This window comes from Mycteria americana, chromosome 3 (genome assembly GCF_035582795.1).
Source record: "Mycteria americana isolate JAX WOST 10 ecotype Jacksonville Zoo and Gardens chromosome 3, USCA_MyAme_1.0, whole genome shotgun sequence".
Classification (NCBI taxonomy): Eukaryota; Metazoa; Chordata; class Aves; order Ciconiiformes; family Ciconiidae; genus Mycteria; species Mycteria americana.
This window is the reverse complement of record NC_134367.1, coordinates 4,075,580-4,098,153: the sequence shown is the minus strand read 5'-3', so window position 1 is coordinate 4,098,153 and position 22,574 is coordinate 4,075,580. Positions and strand designations below refer to the sequence as shown.

Here is a 22,574-nt window from a genome sequence, read left to right as displayed (position 1 = left end):
GGAACTTGGCCTGGGGATCTCCAGAAGTCCTCTCCTACCACAGGTTCTCCAGGAGTCATAGAGGACCTTAAATTACTGTTTAGCATCTCTCCTCACCAGGAACAAGAGCTTGCCTAACTGCAAACTCAGTCACAGCCTTGACATCCCAGTGCAAAGGAGGAACACAACCTTACAGAGACATTAATGAACCAGAGTGAATGGAGGCCGTGGTTAGCCATCCTTCTCCTGATACAGCCACCAAGGCAAGCACTGCTCCCCAGTCAGCACTGGAGTTAGCTCATCCCCTCCCCTTGCTGCTTGCCCCAGGGACTGCAATGGCCTGGGGCCAGTTAGAGAGCATTCGTACACTCTGCTGGCAGCATCTGGGATCAGAATACTCTGGTTGAGGGGGAAGTTGAAGCAGCACCATCCCACAGCTCCCTCCAGGAAGTCACACCAGTACATAAGGGGTTATTGCTGGCATGAAATCCCAGCCACATGTCACTTGCAGTTCTTCTGAGGACTTCTGCCAGGACTGGACATACAAGAAAGCAGGCTCCAGGACATGGAAAGCATGATTTGGCTTTCATCCCACAGTGCCAATTCCCCCTGCAGACTAATCCCAGAGACCAGCACTGGCCAGAGACTCAGCTTCAAACTCTACAGCACTCGGTACAAGGCTCTGAGCTACCTGGCACAGCTCTGAGATTGCTGTTGATTTTCACATCAAACTATCTTGTGCGTGGTCCCCCACCAGAAGAGGCATTCCCACCTCATGCTAGCATCTCAGCTTCTCTGCCATCTGGGCTAGCTCAGATACAGCAGCCCATGCTTGCATCAGCTTAGAGTGACTGCGAAACCAAAGCCTTCAGTGCCACATTATCCTGCCACAGCAAGGGGACATCCTTGTCCACTGAAGCTTTTAGCCCAGAAGGGGTATTTAAGCCAGCAGCCACCTCCACAGGGCTGTGAATAGCAGCGAGGTGTGGACATACCCTCAACAGGAGCGGGCAAGGCAGCATGGCTTTAAAAGCCTTCATGTGCTGCAGCACAAACCAAATCCCTTTTGAAGGGCTCAAGAGGAAAACATGTCAGGGAACATTATATAGAACCAAGACATGAAATTAAAGAGATTAATTGGTCATACAAACTAGCTTTACCAGGAGTAAAAGACTGAGCTTTATTCCTATGTCTCCTAGGGCATGTGATAATTATTCACAGGCCTTGTCCAGTTTCACCCAAAAAAGCTGCATGTTGAGTTCAGATTTTAGTAAAAATCCAGTTGCAGATCAAGAGTCAGCTAAAGAGATGCTCCTGCTGCCAAAGGCACCAGCAGCAATCTGGATCCCTGGGAGCAGCTTTTGGCCACTGGACACAGGTCATCCAAGGGGTCTGCTGATGTCCCAGGCCTTTGGGTTTTCCTCCTGACCAGCCAGGCACTGGCTTCATGCCAAGCAGCACAGAATGAGCCCCAGGACAGCTCACACAGCCCAGAGCTCAGACCCCAAGGAAGCTCATCATCTGCAGAGCTGCACAGCTCTGATTACTGCTGATTCAGGTCACAATGGGCTCGTTGTGAGAGACTACACGTGCTGAGCACTTTGTAAGGTTTTAATGCACACAGTTCCCCAGCTGTAGCTACTCTGGGCAGCAGAGTAATGCTCCTCTTCAAGAGGAGAGCCTGCCCTTTCCCCCAGGACATCAGAAGAACCAGCATCTGCTGTCTCTGGTCTCCTCCTTCTCTCCATGGACCTCCCTACTTCACCTTTTCACTCCAAACCTACTTCAGTCTCTTCCCAGATGCTCCCCCCTCCAAGGAGGAAGAGGAGGATAACAAGCCTCAGCCCTCTGCAGGGCATGACGCCCGTCTCCCCAAAAGCACGACCACTGCACCCCAGACCCTGTCCCAGCAAGCCACCTGAGCTGGTACCACTACAGGTCTGGGGCAGGGAGCCAGGCCTCCAGGAGAAGCCCTCCCCATGTATGGGCTCATCTCCAGTCCTTGTGCTCAGACAGAAGCCAAACACCTACACCAGGACATAACAAGGACAAGGCTGCCAGGTTCATCCTCCTCGACCCAGCTTTACCTGCACACCCACACTGTGAGCTCACCCACACCCAGGGATTGTAGCCCCACACCCTGCTGCAGAGGAAGCCCCACCATGGCTTCACACCCCCACACAAGGCTCCTGCAGGTATTTCAAGGCACAGCCCTAGCCTTCCACATGCAATTAAGGGAGTACAGAGCTCACCACCTTCTCACACGCATCCAAGCATCAACTTGCAGCTCTCCAGCAGAGCTGAGCCCCAAGTTTCCCCCCTCACCCCATCTCCCCAGGGCAGTGGAGGCAGCCTGTCCACACCAGAGCACTGGGGAAGGAGGAATCACCCAACACCTTCACATGCACTGTGCAGAGCCCCAGAGCAGGCACCCATAGCACACACCTCTTGAGCCCCACACCCCTGCATCCAGTCCTCAAGCCACTGCCCTTCCTAGGCTCACCCTGTGCATACATCTGGGAAGCAGACCACAAAGCCTTTCTCACCTACTTCATTAGCCCCTCTTTCTGCTCCTCCCTGCTCCAGAGCCCTTCCTCTCTCCCCAGTCCCCCTTCCAACACCCCCAGCTGCCTCCCACAGCACCTCTAACCAACCTATCCACCCTTAATATCACCTTCCACACCAAAAACCCTTCTACCCACCCAGTTTTATAGAGGAGGATGACCTTCCACCCCCAAATACCAGGGCTATTGATTGGCTTGTGTGGGAGGAATGGGTGGAGTTTCAAGTGCTGGCCACACTCACCCTACCAGTTGCACCAGTGTCCAGGGACTGGTTGGACTGGGAAGGAAGCTGGGCACCCCAGGAGGAAGGTGCTTGTAGGAGGGCTGCGTTCAACCACCTCCACAGAAGCACAGCCCTTACTGGTAATGTGATTTTGGCTGAAGGGTGGTGTCTGAGTTCAGCTGGGAGCATTTAGGCTGAGCAACAGGCTGCTATGCAAAACCATGGCAGCGAGCAGGCCAGAGAGGTAAGTTTATGTATTAAGGTGCCCTGGGGAGCTTTTTCCCTAGAAAGGGGAAAAGCTGTGCTAGGGGGATTACCTGCTGCATGGAAAACATATTGGGTGCTTTTCCCCATTTGTATTAAAATCAGAATGGTTTGGGTTGGAAGGGACCTTAAAGATCATCTAGTTCCAACCCCCCTGCCATGGGCAGGGATATCTTCCACTAGATCAGGTTTCTCAAAGCCCCATCCAGCCTGGCCTTGAATTGCTTCATTGCTGGGTCTGTCACTTCTGGTGTTTGTCATCCTGCATTGGCCATCCCAGCTCCTACCTACACGAAAAGGGGCTCTGGGTGACTCCAGGGCTTGGAGACAACATCCAGTCTCCTGCCATGACTCATTTTTGGGGAGTCCCCAAGTCTGAGCAATTAATTTACCAATGATTTGGCCTCTCATTAGAATCTAATGTTTGTTTGGAAAAACATTTCCACCATGAGGGTGGTTAAACACTGGAACAGGAACCCAGAGAGGTTGTAGGATTTCCATCCTTGGGGATATTCAAGACTTGACTGAACAGGGCCCCAAGAAACCTGATCTAGTCCCTTCTGATTTAAATTACTCTGTAATTCTGTCATTATGAGCTCCTAGGGCAGGACCCATTGCACCATAGCTTCTCCAGGTGCACTTCATATGTGATCATTTACCTCCAGCCCTCTCGAAGCCCACGAGTGTAGTCAGAGTCAAGCAGCAGCCTTCTGGTTTCATTATCATGGTTTTATTTCCATTAGTTCTAAAGGTGTAGAAGTTACGTGGATTGGTAGCCATACTACTTCATAATATATATTTTTTTACATCTTTAAATAATTACAGCTTGTTCAGTTGGTTGGTTTCCCTTTCCCCCTTACAAGTAAGCATCTGTTTCCATGGGACCTTCCCAGGTGACCTGGGAAGCTTCAAACTTTATACATGGGAGAAAAAAAGCAAAACAAAACACCACCCCTGACATAGTCACAGCTTCAATGTTATATTGAGAGTTGTTGATCGGTTTTAAAGCTCCCTTACAATATTCTTGAGCTCTTCCTGATTGCACCCTCTCCAGCCAGCCTGTAAAATTGCAAGTGAAATATGGATCTCTTCTGATCAATTTACAAAAGCATAACTGAAGTGATTCAAGATATTGCACTTCCACAAGGAGGAAAGACATCTAGAAATGGTTAAATGACCTTTCTACCCCTCTGGCTCCCTGTCCTGGTTCTCATCTGTCCCTCTCACTCTGGTGACCACTGAGTCATTGCAAAGGTCTGGTCTGGCACAACCAAACCTTGTGCTGCAAACCCTTTGACATCAAAATTTGCATGTGTGATTAATGATGACCTCTAAGGGAACAAGTCCCACAAATGCATTTATATATGCGCTTAAGTGTTTTGCAGGACTGGGCCCTTCCCTCTTACTCCTCAGGGCAGGGGTAGTTCTTGGTCCTGCATTTGTGTAGGGCCTGGCCTGGTATGGTGCTCACTAGGTTCTCCAGCCATGCTGCAATGAAATAAATTACTGCAATAATAGCAATAATTACCTTGCCTTAATGAGTCTCTAATAATTGTGTCTAATTTCATTAGCAAAGCAGGCTCTAAATGCCATAATGGGCAGGAAAGCAGAGCTCAGATGGAACCCAGAATTTTGTAAGTTGCCCCTCTTGCTAGAATGAGCTGAATCTCCTGAAACTGGTAGCACTTTTATCCTCTCGTCCTGTGAGTATCCCTTAATCTGTCACTTCTGGTGTTTGCCATCCTGCGTTGACCATCCCAGCTCCTACCTACAAGAAGGGGCTCTGGGTGACTCCAGGGCTTGGAGACAACATCCAGTCTCCTGCCATGACTCATTTTTGGGGAGTCCCCAAGTCTGAGCAATTAATTTACCAATGATTTGGCCTCTCATTAGAATCTAGCGCTTATTTGGAAAAACATTTCCACCATGAGGGTGGTTAAACACTGGAACAGGAACCCAGAGAGGCTGTAGGATTTCCATCCTTGGGGATATTCAAGACTTGACTGAACAGGGCCCTGAGAAACCTGATCTAGTCCCTTCTGATTTAAATTACTCTGTAATTCTGTCATTATGAGCTCCTAGGGCAGGACCCATCTATTATGGTGTGTTTGTACAGCGCCTAGCATGATGGTGCTCCTCCTAAGGTCAGCCTCTCACCATCTTGGTATCAATGTTGGCCAGAAAATGGCAAATGCTCCTGGACCAACAGTAACTCTACAACAGTTTTGCGTGATTGAAAAGAACAACAGAACCAGGCGTATCTGGACTTCTACTGCTTGTGGTGCAACAAGGGGGACAAAAGAGCTAATTTCTGCCACTGAAGAGAGCCAAGTTGTCCTCACAGCCCCCAGAGCCTCACCTTTTGAAAGCAGATGTCTTGTTCTGTTATCAGGGTCTTTGTAAATGCTCCTCACTGTGTTTCAAGAATTATTTTTAAGGCTTTGAACTGGCTGAGAACCAGTTAACAAATCTCTACCATGGTCATTTAGATAACCGGAGGGAGCATAAGGCAGGCTTATGTCCTGCGGAGGTTTTCCCCTCTTGCGTTGCAAGCAGACTCCTTTATGGCATCTCAGAGTGTGTTTTAAGGGCAGGAGAAAAATTCAGCCAGGGAGTTTAGCTCTGAGGGCACTAGGAGGAGCGCAGTAATAAGGCAAGGTAGACAAAGCCTCTGGGAGCATCTGTATGGAAAGAGAAATGGAACGTGTGGTTGGTCTGGACTTTAGCTCCTCTCCAGGAGGCCACCTGCTCCACTGCCTCTCAGGTTGTCCAGGGTAGTTCTAGATATCTCAAATGTGTGCATTGGCCAAGTGGCATCTTTGTGGTGCATGCTTCTCTGTTACTGCCAGGAATTGACACCCAGATCCCAAGAGAGCTCAATTGCCATTTACAAAGGAATATAGAATCATAGAATCATTACCGTTGGAAAAGACCTCTAAGATTATGTAGTCCAACCGTCAGCCCAGCACCTCCATGCCTACTAAACCATGTCCCAAAGTGCCGCATCTACACATTTTTTGAACTCCTCCAGGGATGGTTCAGATAGGAGGCTGGCTAAAGACTGGGGAGAAATGCATTTATGTGTTCACCCCAGATTAATATTTTTAGGTTCTATTTCTGGCCTCTTCTCTGCAAGCTACCAGACCTGAGCAGAATCACAGAATTTCATTTATTTTTATTCATGTTTCATGAATGTCTTTTCCTTGTCTGTAATTAAGACTAATGAGGCTAGACCCTGCATTAGCTCAGCAAGACAGAGTGGAAACTCTGGTGCAAACACCATCCAGCCATTCCCATGGCATCACTGCCATGGTGTTTTTCTCTGGGGATTGCAGAGGCTCTGTCAGCCCTCCAAAACCCTGCGAATCTGAGTTACGCACAGCACAGGGAATGTGGAAGGGTGCAGGTCTCTACTGTGACTCCAGTCCCAGTCTTTATCATGACCAGTCCAGTTGAATCCTTCTCCTTAAAGAAGCTTTTCTACCATCAGGAGGAAAATGGCGAGTTCAAACAAAGACAATACAATGCCATTCTTTTGCTTCAAACATGTATGTGGCTTTCCTCTTCGCCAAGCCATGTATCTTGGTGTTTGGGTGGAAACATTCTTTGTGGGAATGTTAAAACAGTGGGAGACAGAGGATGGCACATTTGGGAGGGACGCACAATCCCTCTTCTAGATTTTCACTTGGTAGTTCCATACTCACGTTCTGGATGCAGGGAGGAAAGAGAGGAGCTGGGAAGGCAAGAAGAATAACAGAGTTTGGGAGTGGGCAGAAACAAGAGTGGAGAATCTTGTAGGATGAGGTCTCCCAGAAATTCTCTGCCTGGACAGGCGAAGCTGTCCCTCCTCAGAAACGTTGATGAAAACATCATGGCAAGCATCTGGTGAAGCACTTAGACTGCACAGGGGAGCTGTGGCATCTGCGGTGCTGGAGTTTAAGCACATGCTAGAGAAGAGCAGTCAGGGCTAGGTTAGGTAGAATTGATCCCTTTGGGGAAAGAGAATGAGTCAGCGAGCTCTCAGCATCTCTTCCAACTCCATTTGCTAGGATTCCCTGCTTGCTGAGGGCCTTATGGGCAAGAAAAAATATGAGTCTTGTTTAATACTCATGCATGAATGGAGTTGTGCTTCTCTTGCAGGCAAGCAAGTCTATGCACATGCTTGGTAAAGAAAATGGCCCCTGCCTACCTCAATTAGAGGCTGAAGCCTTTGCTTGTTGCAAAAGGTGAAATCCTGAAGGGTTAGATGTGTGAAAAGGTCATGAGCCAGCTGTTAGGGGGAAAGTGGGCACTCGGAGTACAGCCAAAAATAAATGACAATCAGATTTCATCAATGACATCAAAACCAACATAAAAGTATGCAAAATAATTAAATTAACTGTCTTAAAAGCAATGGCACAGCAGCATTAGAAGAGCATCTTTCACTAGCTGTGCTCTTGAATAATCTCTAAGCCTGGCTTGTAGCTATCCATAAAGGAAGAGCCCAGCAATTTCCTCCAGGATTTGATGACCAATGTGGGTCTCCTCTACCTGCTTCCAGAAGGTTCCTCCTTCCAAAATCCCCCTTTGATTTTGGACAGACCTTCTCCAGGCTCGGCCAACAACCTTTTGGAAACACAGTCCCATGATTTTGTAATGATAAATAGGAAAGGAGTTACTATTAAATACGGACATTCATTAGCTTTTCAGACCATCTAGGAAAATGAAGACAATGCTCTAGATGTGCGAGCTGAGAATGTGTGTGTGGGAGGGTCTCTCTTTTCTCTGTCCTAGATCGTATCAAATGCACTAAAGCCACCACCACATGTCCAGTGAAGTCTGTTCAACAAACTGTTCTGGAACTGGCTCCATTTGGTGGGAAGATCACTGAATTTGGGTAATGAGAAGATGGTGGCATTTTCTTCTGGTCAGGAAAAGAACAGATGGTGACAGAAGAAAAAAAAGTGTCTCTGCTCCACCATTGTCTGAGTCTTAAATGCCAGATATTTTTAAATAAACAAAACTTAAGAACTGTGTCCATCTTTGTGTTTCTGGCTATTTCATAGAAGGTGGTGACAATCAAATAGAGAGGCTCATTTGAAGTGGGGGAAAAAAGGCTTCAAATCCATTAGTTACTTTGAGATTTGAGTCTTCTCTGTTCGTTGTGTAAGAGCTCTCCTACACCTCAGGTAAGTCCTCTTTACCTCTTTGCTGGAACATCTCACAAGGAGAGAGAAGGCAGGAGAGCAGGGGAGGTGGGAAACAACATTGACTTGATAATTACGTGGCATCTTCTTCATCTCTCAGGCGGATCAGCCTGAAGTCCATGGGTGGAAGACCAGGTTATGCAGTTATGATGTCCCCATGGTTTTCAGCTAACACCAGGCTGTTCCAGGAGTCCTGTTTGGAGCTGGTTTGTGGAGACTGGCTGATAGCTGACTGGTAAGCCTGCGGGGAAAGCTTCAGAGCTGAAATCGCAGGGTGAATAGATGATCCATGTCCAGACATGGCAGAGACTGAGAATGCCTATGGAAAAAGGAAAATCCTGTGAACAAAACTTCAAACCATAGAGGACCCTATGAATCCCTTTATGGGGCTGGTGCTCTTGTAAGAAATAACATGTCTATGGATTTGCTGTAGAGCTGCAGATTGCACCTTATGCATGATACTTTGGACAGGGTCTTTCCTTCTTGTTCCAGACCCTGTTCTTTCCTATTACTGCATACGGGGCATCTTGTTCTCTTCTAAATGTCAGAAAAGATCATTTTACCTCCTAAGGCTTGAGATTTCATTGGCCTTGGGCTCTCCTAGCTTACAAATAGCCTCCTGTGGATTGCAGGGCACATAACAGTGCTGCAAAGTGCTGCAGGTGCAGGATCAGTCCAGCACAATACTCAAACCCATATTTTTTTCCTCCAGAGATCAATTTTTTTTAAACACTGGAGTTTTCTGTATGAACTCAAAAGGAGAGAAACTATCATATAACTCTGCCTCTTAATCGTGCTGTGCTACGGGGATCCTTAACCAAGGCACAGTTATTAAACCTGCAGACATTCGCACAGATCAGCTTTTGGATCCGGGTGTTGCTCAGCAGGATACACACCTTGCTGGTGGTGTTCCCAAGGCATCTAGTGGTGGATGTGGTACAGAGCACACCACTTCACCCTGCAGCTCTCTGCCGTCACGCTGGCTTGCTTTACCTTTGCAGGGGCTCGACTCAGATTTGGGCTGTGTGAGCTTACTCTCCTCACACTGCATTTCTCATATCGCTCAACACACAGTCAGCCAGTGCAGAGAATGTAGGGTAATATTGCCAAGTTTTTCCTTGCTCAAGACAAAACAAATCAAATCATACAAAGGGAATGGGCATTTTCTTGCTGTGGGACCTATACAGCTGCCCAGCCAGAAGGAATTTCATGTTTTCAACAAAGCTGCTACTTCTTGTCCATTCAGAGCTGTCCCACATCATTAGAAAGCTATATTGTGCTGTAGACATGGTGACAAGAGTGTGGGGTTTTGCCCCATCTCAGAGGGTAGATCTCTTGCTGTGAACTCCTAGACTCCTGGGTTGAAAAGAGGCAGCCTTTTTCCACAGAGGTTTTGAGGATGTTCTTCTCACCATGTCTACCATCCTAGTTCTCATCTTTGTCCCACTGCCAACATCTCTCCTCTGTACCTGAGAAATTGGGCTGGGGTGCCCGTAATGAGATGAGAGCCCAGGTTCTGTTTTTATGGGGCGCATTTCTTCAGTGGTCGTGGCGCTGCTGCTGCTGCTGGTGGAGCTGGTGGTCGGGGTAAGACTCTCACTGCTGGATGGACCTGTGAGAAAGCAGACAGTAAACCAGGCTCTTCCCAAAGACCTCTCAGTACAGAGCTGTACCCACCCACACCAAGTTAGTGTAGGTAAAAATAAAAAAAATAAATAGTCAGAAGGGCTTTGTTATTGCTGAAAGACATTTGGACATCCCCCATTTTTGAAGAATCAGCCCATTTTGTGGTTGGGTGTCTGACTCACAGGACACGATGGTCAGAAACACAAGTGCGCGCACGTATACGCATACAATGAACTCCCTCGTTCAACGCTTACCTGCTGGTGTCTTTGTTTTGTTAAGGTTTTTCGGCTTGCGCTTCCTCGTCTGAATGCCCTCTTTTCTCATTGCTAAAGGCCTTGGAACCTACAGATCCAAATACAAAAGCACATTGGTTTCTGTATGTCCATAAGGTCACCTAGGAGAACATGGTTCCAGCTCTACCTCATAGGCTCCATGAAAACCAGCTGATTTCATTGAAAGCAACAAGAAGATGGAGCCCAAGTTCACCGGTCAGCACTGCTGTGTGAAGACATAAGTCAAAGCTGCAAGATGTGCATCCAAATGGGAATACACAGGATTTTCACGCTATAGGTACAGAGTGTTTTAAGGCCAGAAGGGAACAACAGCTCATTTGATTTTGATTTACTTTCCTGTTTAACTCAGAGCAGAAGACGTCTTTCTGGCTAATGCCTGCTTTCTGAAAGGTACCAAGCCTGTGTGGGGAGACCTCCCGTAGGAACTGATCCCACTGAGGTAGTCACCCTCATGGTCAGAAACACGCTGGGACTTCTAGGAACAATTTGTTGGGTTAGGTAAGGCTTCCCCTCATCCACCTTGTCTTCCAGCTTTGACCTGTCTCTCGTGAATGCTCTTCCATCCACTCTGAAGCACTGGAAATCCTTGAGAGCATGGATGTGTATAAAAAAACCTTAGGAGTAGCAATGAGAAGCAAAACGTGGGTTTGCTGCTAAGCAATCAGCAGGGTGTTGAAGGACTCTGTCTCTGCCATGGGGGGTGGCCCTGTTGCCACTGACTGGGAGAAGGCCTGGAGATTTGCATCTTAAAGTCCTGCTATGCCTTGGACTCCAACTGGACTCTTCTAGATATATCAGACATGCATGAAGCCCCCACTGAGAAGAAGAGACTATCTGGACACCCATGCAAGAAAAGTGATCGATTGCTCCCATGACAAGTCTACAACCAAGTCTTAGCTGGGATCTGACACCCTGCAGGGAAGGGCAAAGCCCTTCTTTGTGCTTCTCACTCAGATTTTTCACTGAAGTGCCTGAATTGAGGTGGGAAGAATCTGGGCCTAGTTTTATTGGGTTTTAAGACTTGGATGCAAAGGGTAGCTAATTAGTATGTGAGAAATGCCCTGCATACATCACCCCTTGCCAGTGTAAACATGATGTAATGTTGAGGGGGAATAAAGCCCAGAGGGACGGCAGGAAAAACAGCTTCAGGAGAGCACCGAGTTGTGCAATGAACCCAATCCCCAGCTTGGTGCTATCGGTACTCTCCCCATAAAGAGTAAAGATCAGTGAAGGCGTTACCCCATGGAGCTTCATGTAGAGTCCACAGGCATTACAGACGGGCTCTCCCTCGGCATTTCTGCGCCAGAGCGTGGTTGTCGTTGTGTGGCAGTTGGCACAGGAGAGGCCGACGCGGCGGGAAGCCGACTGCGAGAAAATACAGAGGAAGAAAACACATCAGCCACCGGCAGCATCTCAGATCCCAACGAGCTCGCTCCAGCACGCCCCGGGTTTTCCTCTCCTCTTTGCACTCTTATTTCTCTGCCTTTTTCTCTTCTCACCTTGCTGCGGTGGATAACACAGTTGCCTTTTTCTTCCCCTCTTGCCTCTCAGCTTCTGCTCCACTGCCTTTCCACTGCCTCCTGCCTACCAGCACCGTGCAGACATCTCAGCTGTCCTGGGGCATCTCAGATGGTGTCAGAGACATCACCTGAAGAGAGCCACAGGACTCCAGCGGGTCTAGGAGCAGCTTAGAGACCCACTGGACGTGCACACACCTACACTAAGGTGTCTGGATCTCAGACCGTCCTGCCCTTTCAGGCTCCCAAGCCCTTCACCTTCCAAGCATCATGGCATATCCCAAGAAGACATTATCAATGCCATGAATGTTACATACTCCTTGCTGGCTTTGCGTGATGTTGCTCGTGTGGCTTGAGGGGGAGATAAGAAAAAGAGTGCTTCCAGCAGCATCGTCTTCCTAAAGATAAAGAGGGATAATTAATAGGGAACCACACTAATGAAGCAGTACAGGGAACAGGACTTCTGAAGTTCCCTTTCTGGGTCAACTGGTTTAGCCAGGCTCAAAAGGCCACAGGAGGAAGACAATAGGCTCAAACACATATAAAATACCAGTTTTGAGCTTGGAAGCAGAGTGGGAGGTGGGGGAAGAAAAAGCCACATCCTCCACACCTGCCTGACTCTTCCCAGCGTCATTCAAAGCTCAGGTCTTAAGAGGCTGAGGATAAAGTCTGGACGGGCTGGGGTCAAATTCCCTCTTGGCTTGCTGATAAACTGGGGACTGAACAGAAGTGCTAAAGCTGTGTGAAGACGCCTGTTCTTGCTGTGCCTGACAAGGATCCTATAGAGAGGAAATCTCGTGGTCTTGGACATCTAGCCAGCTCTGCAGACCTGAACAGCATAGCTGGCAGCTGTGTAATGGGGTGAAAGCCTGGGAGATGAGGACCTGGCAGCTACCAGGGATCTCCTCTGTGATCTTTGCCACAGCTTTCTCTCTGTGTCTTCTCCCTTATTATAAAACAGGATCAGTTAATCTATGGCAGCAGGACAATAAAAAGTGAAATTTAAGTCCTTCTTAAGACTTTGAAAGCTGGAAACCCCTTTGGTGCAGAGAAACCAAAGACTGCTTTAGTTGTAACCTCAACATGCATTAGCTTCAATCATCGGCCTTTGTAAGCAGACCGAGAGCTTAAAAGAGAGCTTGCAGCAAAGGCAAAGATCTCCCCTTGCACGGCTCTCTGGCATATCTCAGTCTCCGAAAAAAGGGGTTACGCAGTGACAGATTAAGCGCAATCGCTTATGCCGAATATATTTATTCAGGTAGACCAATTATCATAACTTTAACCACACCCCTACATTGCATCCCTAGACATGTCCTCCTTTTCTTCATGGAAATTCTCTTCCAGAAGAAAAAGCAGGAATTTGGCCATTTTTGTAAGATTTCCAGGTTGCCATCTGCCCGGCCAAGTGGCAGGAACGCAAGTACAGATCTGCACAGCGCAGGCATTTATATTTCTCAGGGGGTTTCCCAAGCCTTACCCCAAGCCTGTGCAGAGTTAAAAGCATTGTTGCTCGCTCCAGATGACCCAGCCTGGTACTCAATGGGCCATTCCTGACTACGCAGGTGTGCTCAAGGATAACATGTAGACCGGCAAATGAAACGGGGCAAGGGCCCGCCTGCCAGGGTGCAGAAACTGCCTGGCTCAGTCAGTGCAATGTCTAAGAAGGGGTTTTCACAAGAGGGCGCTGGGTGGCTGTGGCTGGTTGCAGCGCTCAAGCTGCCAGTGTCATTTTTGACACTTGCAGGGGACGGCTGGGTTTGAGCACAGACGGGTCTGGGAGGTGCAAAAGGCAAGGCAGGTTGGGGATGGAGCTTCATGGAAGACAAGGAGTGGGGAAATATGGCCTTGAGGGATGGCTTGCTGGCTCTTTGCTGCCTGGGGACATGATGGCCCCGTGTCCCAGACTACAGAGACCTTCCCAAAACCCCTCACCAAAACATGCAGGGACAGGCAGGATGTCAACACCGAGATGTTCCCATCCCCCAGGTTCCTCATGCACACCCCACTCTGACCCCACAGGCTTTGGGGTGCCCTGACCTGCCCCACAAGCTCTGCTTCAGCTCGCCCAACAGAGCTGGGACCAGGGTATCCAGAAAAGGTGGCCAGTCACCATGAAGCGACTGGAGAATAAGGACCCTGAGGGTAAGAGAAGATGGACTGGTGGTGTGGTGGAGCTGGAAAGGGTTTCCATGCATCCTAATATGCCTACAGGGACACTAAAGCAAAGACTGGCTTTTGCTAAACTGACACCACAGTACTGCCCCTGTGTCCTACAGCCCCTTCCACCGCCTGGCCTGGATGTCTGCAGAACTGGTCTGGACAGTACTACGTCTTGGAGTGTACCAAGCACAAGACAATCTGGCTTATTTTTGGAAATCTGGACCAAAACCACCTAGGTTGGGCAGATGGGGACCCAAGGAATTGAAACACCCCTGGCATCTCCACCTAGCTGAGGTCTTTTTCCCTCATCCTCACACACAGCCTTGCCCCACATGCGTTGTGTGATCTTGACTTACCAGTCTCCTCTGAGGTTTGAACAAGGGCCGGTTGATGCCATTCATCTTGTGGTAGAGCCCGCAGGCGTTGCAGAGGTAGTGCCCCGTGCCGTCTCTCCTCCAGAGCGGGGTGGACATGGCCCCACAGTTGACACATTCTCGCCCCTCTGAATAATCATCAAAAAATTCTGCTGCCATGATGGGAGAGAAGGGAAAAGGCTTGGTTAATTAGGTGGCCGTACATTTAATTTCTGGTCTGGTTCTCAATATTTGAGCCCAGAAGTGACATTTCAAGAAATCACAAACATTCTGATTTTATAGGGTGCAAGAAGCAGCTCTTCCTTTCTCAAGGAAGCCCCTGGGATTATTGGGAAGAGAAACCCCTTTCCCTGCCATACAGTGTTGGCTGCAGGACTTCTGTGGCAGCAGGGATGTGCTGGGACACAGATACAAAGAGACAGAAATAGAAACCTTCCCTTCTGCTCTGACGTTATCCAATTTTCAAGATTGGACATAGCCAGGGCAAACAGACTGGGGCGGGCGAACAGCAGTGTTTACAATCAAGACAAATTGCCTGCGACCACGGACAAACGCAAGCCCCGACCCACGAAGCAGAGCTGCCCAGAGATCAGACAGCTGCCCAAGCAGCCCTCAACGGGGGCTCAAGCAAGTGCGGGCAGGGAAAGCCGTGCCTGTGTGCCCTGCTGCCCCGCAGGACTGCTCCTCATCCAGCCCGTGCCAGCTCCCACCCAGCCCCTCTGCGGAGGGGAATCGCTGCAGAGTGCCAAGGGGGAGAGACGTTCACGTGCCTTCGCCCTGTTCTCTGCATGAGAAGCATCTCCTGAACTGCAAGAATCCACGTGTACAACCCCAGCTCAGGCTGTCGGCTGACAGACGTCATTGGGCATTCACGGGTGTCAGAGACTCGGCTTTTGATGCAAATCTCCATCATGCCTGATGTCACTCTTCAGGGCTTAGCGCATTCACCCACCACCTTCTTGGTTCACCCTCCACCAGGGCCCAGCTGCAGCGGTGATGTGAGGGTGAGGACAACTGCCCTGGGCTGGGCCATTCCAATCCCTGAGGCTATGGCAGGTCCATATCATCTGCAAGGCAGTGCAGAGGTCAACGCAACGCACCTCAACTGCATCATCATTTGGAAAGACACAGGTCAGCTCACCCTTAGATACAATGCCCTCGAGAAGCCAAGAACTTCACCTAATAAAATAAAAGCATCAGCTATAGGCCTTGCTGAGATGTAAATATTGCTGCATCCAGCTGGCATGGCCCTTGAAAATGTGCGTTCCTGATGGTGATCCCACCTGAAGAGTGTCAGCTATTGAGTTCAGCTTGGGGATGTACTTCTTCTGTTACAAAACCATTCCTTCCTGCACATGGACACGTTCTGTTGTGGGCACCAGAAAGGGAACACTAGATGGTAAAATAATTGGGGAGAAGAAGAAAACTACAAATGACAGCAAAGAGCTCCCTTACTTAGCGTAGGCTGGGAATAAACCAGGCTGCTGAAAAATTCCCAACAAACTGCAGCGCACAGGAGATGTTTGGAGGACGGCAAGAGCTTTGCATAGGACCGTCAGCCATTACAGACCAGCATAACATTAACTCTTAAAATGTTATTGTGCATCTTGCTATATTTTGTGCTTGTCCACCTGCTGGTTATATGAGTATCTCAGCTTTCTGCTGGAAGATAATAGTTCCCCAAACAGCAAACCAACAAAATTTGGCTTCTTGCTGATCTGTGTCTCAATCTCATGTGGATTCTCTGAGATCTAATAAGGGTTAAGTTCAAACATCAGCCTTATTTTCTCTTTTCTCCAGACTATTTTTGGAAAATCTGTAGGAAACTACATAATCATGAAACAGCCAAAGGATTAAAAAATTACTAAAGTGGCGCCAGTAAACAGAGACACAGAGAAAAAGGTTCATGTGAGCTTAATTCTCCCTAGAAAACCAGGCTAAAAATAACAAGAGATTACACCATGTGGCCATGGGGAAATACTAGAAAACAATAAATGAGTGTACCCAAGGGGCTTTGGAGCCAGAAAAGGAGGAATCTAGTATCTTCTCAGCAGCTTAAGAAAATCTCATTACCTTTGAGCAATTTTGGTGGTTTAGGAAAGATGGGAATCCCTCCAGGTGATTTTTGTACACGTGGATTCAGTGATACTGTAACCATAATGCCTCACTTTCCCCTTTAAAATCACCATTGAGTCACAGCCAAAATCTAGATCAAATAAACTTCCTTTGAAAAGAGAAGGGATTGGAACAGCTGGTCAGGAAAGAACTAATTTCCTTGAAAAATCTCAAGAAAGGAAAGCATTTCACTATTTTTTTTCATCTTAGAAGTTGTTGAGGGTTTTGATTATCATTTTCCAAAGAAAAAGTCAAATTATTTTCACAGTCATTTTTGTCCTGTGAGAAAATCCCTTCTTCTTTGAAAATGATTCAGTACAAAGTTGTTAACATAATCCAGGGAGAATTTAGCACAGCAGAGGTAGTCCAAAGGTAACAGTTAAAACTCTTGACCGATTTGAGTTGTGTCTCTGACTAATTACAAAATATCATCTTTCCTGGAGATTTTTTCCACCAGAAAACCAAAATCTGAAAGTTTTTAATCAAAGAAAAAGGAGAAAATTCCTAACAGTCCCTCAGAAACGTTAAGAGTGGGACTAGCTCTTGAATAAGAAGGTCCCTCAAAATGGGTATGATAAGAAGAAATGTCAAGTGTGGATATACTTCTGTTTTTAGAAAAAAACAGAGGATGTGGAGTTGAAACCAGCCAAAGTGTAAGTCTCTTACTTGCTGACAATAATCAAATTTGCTACGCAATATTGAGTGTTATTTCCTAAGAGTTTGTGTGACACCCAGCTCCACTGTCCACATTATTTTCACTGTTGGTTTGTAATCAGACATCCAAAACACCGATACAAAGCAGTCTTAAGACCTGCTCTCCTTTTTCATCCGTATTTGTTTGAGCTGTATTCTTCGCTACTTGTTTGGTGGTTTGGGGTTGGTTTTTTTTTTCAGTTTCCATGGGGTTTGGACTAGAGCTTCTCTCCTGAGGGACTTTCACTGGTTTAAGTTTCCAAAAGTCCTCTTCTGCTTCCGTAGTAATAGCATTTGTGTGATTTTCCCCTCTCAGCTGCAGACAAAGGTGATCCTTGTGAACATTAATAAACAGGAATCACTGGTGCTTGAGACGAGGAAGGAGCAGACTTTGTTCCCAGGGCACACTGAGGCTCCACGCAATGGGTGGCTCTCCCTAATCACAGCCCTCATGGGGCAATATCAGATGGGTGCGTCCCTCGCGTGCACCACCCAGTGCTGAGTCAGAAGATGACATCTGCAGAGTGCAACCTCATTAAAACCATTCCTGGAGCCCCGTCAGAGCAGAGGGAGTCCTTGACCTCAAGAGATCTCACCTGGAGGAGAAATATCCTCTCCTGCTTCAAAGTATGCTTGATTATGGCAAAGGATGTGTCTTGGACACTACTGGCTACTGGCTCAGAGAAGAGGACGTAGGCTTAGTGCATGCCCTTTAGTGAACAAAGGGCCTTTGGGCCCCAGTGGAGAAGTGGAAGGCAAGGAACTGGATTTCTTTCTAAAAAAGGTGCTGTAATTTCACAGCATCACTAAATTCGGGGATGAAGTTGCCGAGGGGAGCTTTCTGAACTGACCTTCTGGCCACACAGCTGAGACATCCCAGCTGCTCTTGAAAACCTGAGGGTCTACAAAATAATGAGAAAGTATCACCTGAAGAGCTGCAGCCCATGCAGTTTGACGTGGGTGGGTGTCCAGGACCTAGGAAACCCCAGCATTCCTAGGGCTCAGAGCCCACAGGAACTGTGATCCACCAGCAGGCTGATCTATATTGGGCATGGAGGTCACTGGGCTTCAAGTGCACTAATTGTTTAATTTGCCGTTGTTATTAATAATGGGGATTAAGGAGGCTCCCCGGGAAAAAGCAGCAAAGTGTTTTCTTGGCTTCCGTCTCAGGGCTGGAGCTCTAAATCCTGGCATTATGAGATCCCCTGACACTTATTCCTTGTACTTAGCAGCCGCAAAAGGAAACGTTTATTCAGGCAGCAAATCGCCCGAGCGGCTCCCGGAGGGCCCTGAACAATGCGGGGGGAAGGAAAGGCTCCCCCAGTCGTACTCAGGGTAATAATTTCCGTTTCGTGGCACAGGAGCCGCTGCTTGATAATGGAGATTTATGGATCCGTCCGGTGACCTCTGTAATAGCCTTTCTGCTGGAAAGATTTACTCCCTCTCCCAAAGCCAGGTATGGCCAGCACTGGGACTGGGTTGAGGAACGGATAACGTTTGCTGGTTAGGCTGAGAAGGACACCAGCCCATGGCTGGAGTAGCCTCATGTGTGCTGAGTGGCCTCATCTTCCTTTTTGAACATGCAGCTCCACTAAGTGCCTTTGCCCAGCCCTTATCTTGGATAATATCAGTCTTGGGATCGGTCATGAAAGCAGATCATGAAATCTCACTGAATGACCCAGCCAGTGGAGAGGATGGACTGGGTCTTGTCCCTGTCCTGGTCATCAGCTTGCTGTGTAAAAGGAGATCTTTTTCCCCTCACACCTATGGTTTATGAGGACTGCAAGGTCCCCAGGGCAGGAAATGTCACTTGCGTGTTGCACAACAGTCTCCTAATCTTGGGTGAGGCCTTGAGCATGCTAATGTCAGAAATACTTTCCACAATGGGACATTCAGTCCCCAGGGAGCCAGGAGCAACTCCTAAGTGGGGCACTGGTGTCTAGTAGGGAAAAAGCATTCTTGGATATGGCCCTTCATGGCTCTTAGTCATTGGGAGTGGTCCTTCACATTGATCGCCAGGTCCACAGAGATCAACTAGTACGGACAATGCAGGGCTCAACAAGAAAGATCTGAGCACCGCCAGCCAGCCCACACCTACAGGCACTTTTTCCAGCATGGCTGGGACATGACAGCATCTCTGACCAAGGACGTGGCCCATCCAAAGTCTGAGTACTTTTGCCTTCCCAAGCAGGAGAGTCAGATACCCTCTTGCAACCAAGTCAGCTGGAGATCAGAGGGAGGTTACCCGGGGCTTGGGTCTGAAGAGTGGCTTGAACTGCCTTCTCTGGGTCTTTCCACCATTTCTGCCAACCCCAACTCTGCCAGCCTGCCAGCATGCCCATTCCTAGGTCCAGACCTTCTGGGTTTGTTTGGGCTTTTCTTTAGCAACCCTAAATCTGTTAACCTTGGAGAGATCATCTTGAACACGTAAACCTGATGGATTGGGACCCAAAAGAATAGTAACAGTAAAAGCACCTCCGATCGATAGGGAGATTTTGAATCCTTCAGTTCAGAACCAACAACCAGTTTATAAGTTTCTGTTCACAAACCAGCCTCCAGAAGGGGACAAAAAGCCCCCCCTCCACTGGTTTGGGTCAGACCCTGTTCTTGCTGCATGAGAAACAACAATGAGGTTGTCTACCTTCTTCTGCCCTCCAGTCCTCTCCTGCCTTCACCCCTTCTGGGTGAAGAGGAATGGAAAGAGACTTCCATTAATATAGCACTGGAGTTTTGTTTACAGCTGGAGGGATATTTAATATCAACATTTCCCCCTGCAAAAGTGTCTTCTCAACCCAATGAAGCAACTCAGCAAAGGAGAAGCTGTCCTTCAAACACAGCCAGGCACTTACAGGCTCTAAACAGACCCTGAGAGCAGTTTTCCCCATAGACAAGCAGTTTCCTAAAACAATTTGTTATGATAAGAGGTGAGAGCCACGTTCCTGTGTATACACGAATCCCAAATGGACTCTCAGGGGCACTTGCAGCTGGGGCAAAGGACATTGGCCCCTCGGACACATGGACACCCTGGGATCCCACCCAAGACACCCTCACGTTCTGCTTCAAGGGACAGCCACGAGAGCACGGCAGGGGGAAACAGGATTTGCCATTCCCAGCTGCTCAGGAGGGTTTGTCCCAATTCCCAAGATTGTTTCCATTAAAAAGTGACAGTCTGGAAATCCTTCCTACAGTTCACGCCTTTAGAGGTCCTTTTAATAAGCTAGTGGAGCTGAAAGTAACATCTTCCATTTCTTTTGAATGGGTTGAGATGCTCCCATGAATTGCATGATTCCAGAAGCTGAAGGTTCAAGGGGAAAAACCCACCAAAAGGTTTCTGGTCAGATCACAGCAGTTAGAAGTGCTGGTTGGTCCAGTACTGTGGCAAAGCAGGGCTGAACTGGAAAGGAAGACAGCAGCAAAAAACAAGGAAAGACAAAAGTAGAAGGGGCAAGGAGCAGCTGTAAATAAAAGAGCCCAAATTTATGCATGGGAGAGATCTGTAGCCAAAAGAAAGCTGTCAGTGAGCCTTTCCTTTTTCAATGGGGACATCATCAGCTTGACACACAGACTGGGATCAGAAAGCCCATGTGCATTATCTTACCCTTCAGCTAATGGCCGAGGATATTTCTGTAAAAACAGGTTCTGCCCATTGGCTTTTCCCCCCCTCCCTCTTCTGTGCCTGTTTCCCCTCTGACAGAATTTGGGGGAAATTCATCCAGGGCCCCACTATTTTAGAGACTAATGGGACCCAGGCATGAGGAGAGCAGGACAGTGCCTGTTTGAGTAGTGCCCATCACTGGGTTGGTTGCTGGTGGGAATGTGGCTCCCTACTCTCTTCTGATCTGGGTTAACAGAAGACATCTCCTGTGTGACTGCTGATCTGCAGGAAATGGAGAAGCAGGCAAATTCCCTACGCTTAGCCAGAAACACAGTTTCAAGCAAAATGCATCATCGTGCAGCTTCACAGAAATGGCTCGATGCTGTCCCAGAATGTTTTGGGGTTTATCTGACACATCTACAGTGGAGAAAATGGTTGGTTACTCACTTGGCTGCCTAGACCAAACAGCTTTCCCCTTGCAAACCTAAAGACCCTACTTACCGCTTAGGAAACATTCAGCCTACAATCTGGCTGAGCCACAGGCTGCTTTCAAAAAGGCAAAGAAATCTGCTTTTTCCTTGCTTCGTGAAACACCACAGCGAGACTGTTCCTGTGCAACCCTTCCCAGGCCAAATGTTTCATGTCAAGGGGAAGGGAACATTGTGTCCCTCCCCTGCAAAGTTCCCTCCTCTGCCTGCAGCAAGCCAAGGTCTATGGCACACACCACTGCCAACAGCCAAGAATACTCCTTTCCTTCATGGATATGTTTTCCCCAGTTTGAAGGACAGTGGAGGTAGAAGCAGCCAAGGGACCAGCTGAGATCATGTGCAAGAGGGACACGATGGGAAGGTTGGTCAAATCCTGGGCTTGGATTTGAGTTCAGACTTGGCTCTGCAATAGGCTTCCCTTGAGCAAGGCTTTTCATCTCCTTGTGACACTGTTCTTCCACCGTGAGAAGGAGCAAAGGCTCTTCCCTGCCTCACTGGAGGGGGGGCAACAAGATGACTTTCAAAGGCCACAGTCTTAGATGTGGAGGCAAGCAGTGGATGGAAGAAGGGTGCATGGAAATGGGCTGGATTCCTCTAAAACAGATTCAAACAAACTGCCTGTTTTGGGAAGGGACAGGAGATGGTCCTGGGGGACTGGCCAACCTGGTTGCTTGGAAAAGCGTTAACAGCTCTCCAGCACACCAGAACCACCAGACCCCAAACCATCAAGCCCAACGGTTGTACCAGAACTGAATGGAGAGACTGTCGACCCACACGCTGAAGTTCTATGTCCCACATCCAAAAGGTACACGGTCTGCTATACAGGAGACAGGCACGCAAACACCCCTGAGGATGCAGGGTACTTTTGGTAGGAACACTTGCTGGCCACCCCTTTGATAGCAACCTGGTGTCCTACAGCAACTTCTGCTGACAGTCACGTTGTGCGTGACTGAACTCCAAGGTCTGCTTTCTTTTGCTGGGATGCACGCCTGATCCCACCCACCAAGGTGACCTCCCCTTTCTTACTCCTACTTACAATTCTTACACTTGTAAATATCTGAGGTTCTTCTGATAAACAGGAGATTCTTCTGCTTATCGACTGTCCAAATATTTTTTAATAAATCTTAGATTAGCATGGAGAGCCTAGGGAATGGCCAGGATGGGGCCATCCACAGCCTGGGATCTGCTTGGCAGGAGGCACCTGGAAATGGTCTTTCTCTCTTTTGACAAAGGAAAAACAGCTGCAGCGTTATGTTTTTTATCCTCCGTGAAGTATATCCCATCTCCAAATGGATGTGCCCTAGCAGAAGCTCTTCTTTGATGACTGCAAGGGAAGGGTCACAGAATCACAGAATGGTTTGGGTTGGAAGGGACCTTTGAAGATCATCTAGTCCAACCCCCAGATCACCTAGTCCACAGTGGGAAAAAAATGTAGAGGATCAGGACAGCTTGGGATTTGCAATGCCATGATCCCACCTGGGCAGCTGTTTCTGAGTT

The 22,574-nt window shown here is 48.2% G+C and overlaps 1 protein-coding gene across 6 annotated transcripts in view; it reads right to left on the bottom strand.

The window, feature by feature from the left end:
• Nucleotides 1–22,574, bottom strand: part of GATA4 (GATA binding protein 4) — a 34,723-nt gene that overhangs the window by 372 nt on the left and 11,777 nt on the right. For 2 of the 6 annotated variants that reach the window (XM_075497708.1, XM_075497703.1), the window contains 6 exons: nucleotides 14,169–14,338; nucleotides 11,970–12,050; nucleotides 11,375–11,500; nucleotides 10,097–10,184; nucleotides 9,686–9,828; nucleotides 3,725–8,535 (listed from right to left, as the gene is read on the bottom strand). In XM_075497708.1, the coding sequence (XP_075353823.1) occupies nucleotides 8,353–8,535; nucleotides 9,686–9,828; nucleotides 10,097–10,184; nucleotides 11,375–11,500; nucleotides 11,970–12,050; nucleotides 14,169–14,338 (791 nt within the window). In that variant the 3' untranslated portion in view covers nucleotides 3,725–8,352. Of the gene's footprint in view, nucleotides 1–3,724; nucleotides 8,536–9,685; nucleotides 9,829–10,096; nucleotides 10,185–11,374; nucleotides 11,501–11,969; nucleotides 12,051–14,168; nucleotides 14,339–22,574 lie in introns of those variants that run through there. The other 4 variants (XR_012775101.1, XM_075497705.1, XM_075497706.1 and 1 more) reach the window with 4 other exon arrangements.